The sequence below is a fragment of the Cryptomeria japonica genome, chromosome 1 (genome assembly GCF_030272615.1).
Source record: "Cryptomeria japonica chromosome 1, Sugi_1.0, whole genome shotgun sequence".
NCBI classification, from domain to species: Eukaryota; Viridiplantae; Streptophyta; class Pinopsida; order Cupressales; family Cupressaceae; genus Cryptomeria; species Cryptomeria japonica.
The window spans coordinates 155,649,403-155,657,972 of NC_081405.1; the positions used below are offsets into that span (position 1 = coordinate 155,649,403).

Here is an 8,570-nt window from a genome sequence, read left to right on the forward strand (position 1 = left end):
TGGATTTTATTCTCCTAAACATGGGAGTAATAGAAGCCAATTAAAATTTGCACAAAGCTAGACAATTATAATGGTTACTAAAATGACTAAATATGATTTTGCTAATATTCCAATATATTCCATCAAAATATTTTTTTACTATAAGTCAATTGTAGTTTGTATTACAGACTATTTACTTTAACCAGCCAACAATTATTTTCTTAATTTTGAAGATACTATAAAATTATCACACATATCCATGAAATATTCCTTAGAACCATTATATAGACCGGTGTTAGAAAGAAAATATCATTAATTTATGAAAATGAAACTTCTATTACATTGTAAAATGTCTCTTAGTTTAATGATAAAGTGGCTTATATCACTGTAGAAATTGTTAAATTATATTCAAAGGTTACATGTTTATAGGTTCAATGAGGATTTGAGTTACATGATTTTGTATGTCTTTATTTGAAATACTAAAACCATCTCTCTCCTTGTAGAAATGTAGGTAACCTCTTGTGATGTCATAAGCATAATCCTTGCTACATGTTGGAACTCCATCATTTTTCAAGTACTCCCAATTTAATTCTTTAAGTCGTTCATCCAATAAATTCTTGATGTAATCCAATGCATCTTCTTCAGTGGATCCTGGATTATCTCTCATATAACAAGCTACTGATGAATTTGTTTCTCCTCGAGCTATCTCACCCTTCACAACCAAAGATTGAATTTCATATTAAAATATATATATTGAGCTCACATCAAACTCAACATTTTAATTTTTATGAATTTACGTAGAATGCTATTAATATTAAAAAAAAATTATATTACATACCTTAAAGGATTTAATATCACCTCTTAGTCTAAGGCTCACACACAAAATATCCATGAATCTTGATGGATAATCAATTTTTGGAAGAATATTGTCTGAAAGAATCTCATCTATTGTTAACACGGGTTGAAATGTGGTTGCACGAGTCCCTGAACTAACTGTTCCATTCTCAATGTGTTCTTCCAAAGTTGGTATGTGACTTGTAGCAAGCCACTCAGCTTCTTGCATCATGGCATCTGCATAACCTTCCCACTACATAAACAAGCCATAGTTTTAAATTAGAAACAATAAAAGCATATTATTCCCTTAAAAAAAAAAATTTAAAACTAAATTTAGCCTAATTTTTAGTTATAAAAGATAAATAACCCACTAAAGTATATGACACGACAAAATAATTTCAAAGTATTAAACAATTAGATAATATAAGGAGAAAGGCACTAATACACATCCCAAAACACTTTTGATAAAAAAAAATTTTAAAAGGTATATAATAAATTAAGAAAGATTAGACAAAAATTAAACAAATCTATATACACAAGCCTATTAATTTGTTTTATTAAATTATAAAGCTAAGTTCTATATTCAAGTAAAATTAAGATGTGTAGACTAAAGCAAATTATGTGACAAAATAAGAAAAATAAAATAGGTGTATAAAGTATTTCACACATAAAGAAGATGATTAAATAAAACATTTAGTAGAATTAAATTTAATTAATATGAAATCAAGCATTTTTTTTTACCAATATGATATAAAAATACTTAAGCTTATAAGATTAATATGGCCCTGTGAGTAAAAATCATAATTTTAAATAGATGATAATATATAACATTATGAAGCATGTGAAAAAATATGAAATTAAAATAATATTTTATGTTTTCTCTTTTAAAAACTAAGGTTGAACAAATTTGATGATCTTTGCATATATTTATAAGATAGTTAAAGTAAATAAAATATTTCATTTATGTAAAGGTAAATAACAAAAACCATAGCCATACAGCATCTTTAGAGGGGATGAGAGTATCTCGGCCTTGAATCTTTTCAGCTTCTCGATCCATTTCATTGACTGTCTCATACAATGCCATATATAGAACTTTCATATATTCGGGAAGATGGTCTATAGATGTCGGATCCCACCTAAGAGACACATAGAAGATTATTATATCATAGTCCTAAATAGATGTATTATTAGGTATAAGTTATAACTAGACAAATCATGATTTACCACTTACTTCTTGATAGCCTTTGTGAGGAGTTTCAATTCATCTAGTGTTCCATATGTGTCGTATGTATCATCTAAATATGTTGCAATTGTAGAGAACTTTGCTACGCCATATCTAAATGCAGAATACCTCTCATCCTCACAAATAGCACATGCCATAAAAAAATATTCTACATGACGATGGCGAGCGAATTCCAATTTAGACAAACCAGACTCCCTCCACCATCTGAAATACAACACCCAGTTAAAAATAAATCACGCAAAACCTTAATTACTCATAAAATTACTAACCAATTTCTTCCTTAATAAAAAATAGTTAAAATAAAATTAAATCTATTATACGTATAATTATAAAATCTAATAATCAATGTCGCTAACTCACCTAGAATAAGTTTTAAGCTCTTGTTGATGCAGTGACTGAATCGCATTGAAGTCCATTTTAGCTAAAATTAAAAGTTTCTCATTGCCCGCCATCCTAAGTAGCCAATTGTACATATTTTTAATTCAAAGGCAAAATGACGTCGCAAACACATGAATGTAAAATACATTTATTTGATACTATAAAAGGTGTTTCCACTACCTGGCCCACGATTCGTTTTCTCCATAGATCTGGATATATTTCTTTGCTTCCAATCTGGGCAGATTGCTGTACCAGCCATACTCCAGATTGAATGATATCTGGATATAAAAATGTTCTTATTACAATATATGCAAAGGAGTTTGTATGATCTATATATAGGAAAAGAACAAGCTAAATAGTAAATGCATCTGCACTTCACAGAGGAGTCAATCTTCTAGTCTTCCTAAGCTTACCTCTTGTAAAAGGTTTGAGCTGATCTCACTCTTCTCCATAGCTTGATTTAAATATGTAGTAGAGAATTCCTTAGCCTCGTCCAAAATTTTCTCCCCACGAAAAGCAATATGTGAAGCCCGAAACAGATTTAGAATACCTTTAATTTTATCCTCCTCTGTTTGCGCAGTGGAGCACAAGAACTGCCCATTTGCTGTTCTAAAGGCTCCCAACATTCCTGCCATTATAGTTTCCACAATATTGTGTTAGCAAATATAGCAATATCAAGTGAACCCAAAAATCAGATTGAATATAGGTTAAAATGTTTCTTATTTTCACAAGGTATTTAGATTTATAACAGAGATTATACCTGGAGAAACAGGATATCTATGGAGTCTAAGAATCCGAAAGCCCAAGGCCGTGATGTTGAGATCTCTTTGGCATTCACCCCAATGCCTGTTGCATTCCTTTCAAACTGTTATATACATATTGATGGCACATTGTTTATAATAATAAAAAGTTATGGAGTCAGGACCTTTTCAAAAAAAAATGTTTAATTAATAAAAAGCAAACCTGTAAATAAAATCAAGGGCTTCTTTAATTTCCTTTTGAAAATGTCGATCTATTCCAAGACGTTCAATATTATCAACGAGGACAAGAAGTGGGGAAATATTTTCTGCAGATGCACTGAACATGTCTTTGATCTCGCTAATAAGACTCCCACAATGTTCAGCGTAGAGAGGAGCCTATGAAATCCCAAGAGACATTCATTTGATAAGAAACTCACGTAATCTTGTGAATCAATTTTTTATTTCTTATTCAATCTCTGTATTGTGAACATTCTACTTATTGTAAACTTAAAGCTTTTAAAATCTATCATTTAACAAAACAAAATTACCGTAACAGTTATACCTATTATTAACTGAAAGCTTTTAAAATCTATCGTTTAACAAAACAAAAATACCATAACTGTTCTACCTATTATTAACTGAAAGCTTTTTAAAATCTATCATCTAACAAAACTAAAGCACTGTAACAGGCTATACAATAAATTTTTAAAAGAAGGAAAAAAATTGGTTACCTCATAAGGATGCTTCGGAAGAGACTGTATAAAATCATCGCCCCACAAGTTGGGATGATGCTTACCAGTGCGCCGCAATGGGATTTCTACTTTAGATAAGGCCTGATTTACGATAGGCTTTATAAGCTTTTTCCTTGGTATTAATGGCACTGCTTTACTGCAAAGTTGAAGATTGTGGGACTGGGGAGGGTGAGGTTTGAGGCAGAAGCCCAAATTAGGTGGAAAAATGGAGATAAGAGCCATTGCAAGCAAAATTTGTTTGTTGCTCTTTTACAGAGAGAATTGAATGTTGCAAGGAATGCTAGTTTGTTTCCAATTTATAGAGAAAAATCATTTGTGAAAAGGGGAGGTGAAAAAGCATGTGTTCTTTACCACGTGTAGAGTCTGGTTCTCTACATCTCCCGCGTGCGTTGAAATAGGAACCCTTGTGCACCCTAATTTGGCTAATTAGGTGAAAAATCACTAATTTATGACCCTTGTGCACCTAACCAATCCTATTGCATTCATTGAAACTATCCAAAAGCCAAAAAAAAAATAGCCATAACCACTTTTTAGTATTGCTATAATAATAACTTTTTTTTGTTTAGAATTAGGTTGGATAATAATATTAGATAATACATTTTTGCAAGAATATAATGGAGAGTGGCCATAATTGTAATATAGTTATAAACTTACAATAGTATCTATAACTAATTCAAATCTTAACAATAACCCTAATTGTAACCTTAACATAATTTGTACCCTACCCAAATTTTTAACCTAATTAGCCAAATTTTTAACCTAATTCTAACTCTAAATCTAACGTTAAATACAACTTTAATCATATTTTTTTTGTAACTTTAATCTTAATTTAGAAATAATTTAAACCTTATTTTAACAATTTAATTTAGAAATAATTTAAACCTTATTTTAACCTTAACCTTAACTCTTATTCTAACACTAACTCTTAATATAAACCTAATTTTAATCCTAATCATAATTTAATAATTTTAAAATTATTATAATTAATAAGAATTAAGATTAAATTTATATTAAAACATAATTATTAATTAAGTTATAATCATTTATTTAAATTATAACCTTAAAATTAATAATAATAAATTTATTATTATATATTTTTGATAATGTTATTATTAAAGAATTATTTATAATTAATATATTAATCTTTATATAATTTTTTTTTTTATATTAAAGATCGAGGGAGAATAGAACAAAAAGATAGTTGTCACCGCCACATGATAGCAGAAACAAAAACTAAACTAGAGTGAGAGTTTGAAACCGCACAACAGTGAACGATCAAGAAGTCTGAAACTATCCAACAGAGAAATTATAAGAAAACAACAGATAAGCTAGGACAGGATGCCATCAATGGCCTCCACCCAAGCCGTCCACCCCTACGATCCTTCCATCCAGACAATGTTCTTCCGGCTCAGGATTTGAGATCACATCTCAACCTGGGCGTAGGAGGGTTCCCTATTAGTTCTAACTTCATTGTTCAGCCTATTGAGCGTCTCCTCAAAGGATGAGAGGTTGTCCCCGTTGCGTCTCCATTCGTACCCATCTTTCATCTCATAGATGAACATGGTGGCGTGCCCGTCTTTCAGGAACCTCAATAGCTTATTCCTTTCAACGTTCATGGTAAGAGTAACCTGCATAGCAATTTTAAAGAATATGAGTATTCAGAAAGATTCAGTAAGGGCCCTGGTTTGACCATCAAACCTCTCAGCATTCCCAATCTTCCATATATACTAGAGGATATTAGCAAATAAAATAAACTAGAAAATATTAGCATCTTTCTTTAAGCCATGAATATAACCAGAGATAACTTTCATCGTATTCATAAGGTCAGGGATAGAAAAACCAAACATTAACCAGATCTCCTTAGAAATGCAGCTGTCAAAGAAGATATTCCTGCAAGTATCAGGGAGTTTACAGATACAACAAAGATCAAAAGCATCACAACTCCATTTTAGAGGGAGCCTATTCAGCAACAACAACCATTTAAAGCACTTGAGTTTTGGTTCAATCGAACTTTTCTAGAGCCTGCTAAATATTTTCTGCCACTATAGAATAGAAAGGTTAGAATACCATAACATATTAGCATGATTGATAATAGAGGAATCAGAGTTCAGAATAGCATATATATTTCGTGCCTTAATTTTAGACAAAAGAATACCATCTGCCCACTTAAAAGATAAGAAACTATGCGAGTCCACGTAGCAATCCTTAGGCAGTCCAAGATCCGCACAAGCCCATTTAATCAAATGGTAGGTCCTTTTTTGAGAGGAAGGAAGGTTGAACTTCAAACTGAGCTCTTCCCAAGAAGGAATATTACCATGCTCCAGAATATAAATGAAGAGTTTAATTCCTTTTCTGGCCCAGGCCCTAGCTAAGAACCCTTGTGTGAGAACCAGAGGCTTGCCCGCGTGATGGAGGTTCCACCATATGGATCTCTCACCATGGATAAGGTCACCACTACTAACACTAGTGTTACCTAATAATCCTCTAACATATTCCTAGGCCTTCCAGATAGACCTAAACACACAAGAGCCTTGGACAAAGATAGGGAAATCATCGGCCACCAGGTCGGCAAAAGGTAAACCTTTCTAGGAGTTGGCCTTCTTCAAAACAACCCTCTCAATGTTGCTTCTGATTAAAACCTTCCAAGGCTTATGTCCTTCCAAGGCATGGAAGATCCACTTAGCCGCAAGAGCAATACCTTGGGTCCTAAGATCTTTTAACCTAAGGCCACCAAGAGTTTTCTCAGTGTGACACCATTTCCAATTAACAACATGCAATTTCCTGTTGCCTTTACCATCCAACTAGAGAAACTACCTAACAGCCTTTTGAATCTCAAGGATCTGGTAGTTGATAAACATCCAAGTAGAGGAATAGTAGATATTATAAGATGAGAGGATTTTTTGGCAAACTTGAACTCTACCAGCTAGGGAGAGGAATCTATTGTTCCATTTGTTTAGTTTCTTGTCAGTTTTCCCTTTAACCCAGAGCCACATATCCTTCAGGGAGGGGGATTCAGAAAACGGGCACCAAGGTATCTAACAATCTTGGATGGACCACCCCATTGGTACCCATAGTTATCAAACCAATCCGGGGGATGCTCCCTCCAACTAAGAAACGTCGACTTGGCCTTAGAGATCTGGGCTCCCGCGATAGAGCCAAACAGATGTAATTTATGGTTAAGGTGATCCATATTAGCTTTGGTAAGCTCAAGAAAGAGAGTCGTGTCATCAACAAATTGAATGTTGATAAGTTCATTGTCATCAGGGAGCCTAACTCTGTTAACTTTGGTGGAGAGCGAGCTATCTCTAAGGAGATAGTATAATGCATTCGAGGCAATAACGAATAGGGCAAGGGCTAGAGGGCACCCCTGATGAATGGAGCAGGAAAGCAAAATAGGAGGTGAGAGGGAGCCATTAACATCAATATGCGCAGAAGCATCCTGTAAAAGGACTTTAACATAGGAACAAAATTCCCTAGGAAAACCAAAGGATTCAAGCTTTAGGATAATAAAGCCCCATTCCAGCCTATCATAGGCTTTTTCAAAGTCTAGGAGAAACATAACAACATCTTGCCCAGAGACCTTAGCCCAATCCATAGCTTTCCAACTGGTAATAAGGTTTTCCAGAATATATCTACCCTTAATGAACCTGGTCAACGTAGAGCATATGAACTTGGGTAGGATCGTTTCCAGCCTAATAGCAAGCATTTTAGCCAAAATCTTATAGGAAACATTGAGAAGAGTAATGGGCCTCCAGTTTTCGCTGAGGACCTTATCCCCATCCTTGGGTAAGAGTTTAATAGTGCCCTTGTTGATAGATCCTCCAAGGGAGCCTTTAAGGACAGCCTCATTATAAACGTCCAAAAGGTTAGAGCAGATCCAATCACTATTAGCTTTGTAATATTCAATAGGGAGCCCATCAGGCTGCGGGGCTTTATCATTATGGAGGGAATTGATGGCACTTTGAATTTCATCAAAAGAGAAGTGAACTTCAGGAGGCAGGCATCTTCCTTAGTGATCCTTCTGGGGATGTTGGCTTGAAACTCGATTCTAAGGGTCTTATCTGCCTCAGACTCCTCAGAGGTGAATAGATTTTGGTAAAAGAGAGCAAAGGCCTCTTTAATCTTGTCAAGGTCAAAGATCTCATCATTATCAATGATGATTCTATCAATTGTTTCCCGGCTATGTTTATGCCTAAGAAGGTTAAAGAAAAAATTGGAACCTTTGTCACCAAACTGAAGCCAGTGGGTACGGGCCCTAATCATCACCCCCTTAATCTTGGTGTGTTGGTGTCGTCTAAGAGTATCCCTCGCACTAGCCACATTAGTAGCAAGTTCGGGGTTGGAGGGATCTGACTAGACTTCATTTTCCATCCGTAAGAGGTTACTGTTAAGAGTAATTTCCTCAAATCTATAGTCTTTGGCCCTTTTCTGATCAATAGTTTGCAATTTTTTGCCAAGAGTTAATATTAAAGTTCCATCTATCAATATGTGACGCAAGGTCCTCGTTACTTTTATTGATCAATCTGATAATGCTAATGGTAGAGAGAACATCCGCATCTTTGAGGAGGTTAGTGTTGAGAATGAATTTCTTAGGCCCCAACCTATTGGTGGGAAGAGGGTTAGACAATCTGATATGGGTAGAGA

The 8,570-nt window shown here is 34.1% G+C and overlaps 1 protein-coding gene across 2 annotated transcripts; it reads right to left on the minus strand.

The window, feature by feature from the left end:
• Window positions 1-274: 274 nt before the first annotated feature.
• LOC131051798 (alpha pinene synthase, chloroplastic) lies at window positions 275-4,195 on the minus strand. Of its 2 annotated transcripts, none has more exons than XM_057986406.2 (10): window positions 3,906-4,195; window positions 3,398-3,570; window positions 3,195-3,280; window positions 2,848-3,062; window positions 2,615-2,712; window positions 2,417-2,509; window positions 2,165-2,260; window positions 1,811-1,949; window positions 818-1,066; window positions 275-691 (listed from the first exon to the last, which is right to left on the minus strand). In XM_057986406.2, the coding sequence occupies exons 1-10, from the start codon at window positions 4,146-4,148 to the stop codon at window positions 395-397; spliced, it is 1,689 nt and encodes a 562-aa protein (XP_057842389.2). In that variant the 5' UTR covers window positions 4,149-4,195; the 3' UTR covers window positions 275-394. The 2 variants fall into 2 exon arrangements, with proteins under 2 accessions (XP_057842389.2, XP_057842388.2); XM_057986405.2 differs by having other exon boundaries at window positions 2,045-2,260.
• Between the last annotated feature and the right edge of the window lie 4,375 nt (window positions 4,196-8,570).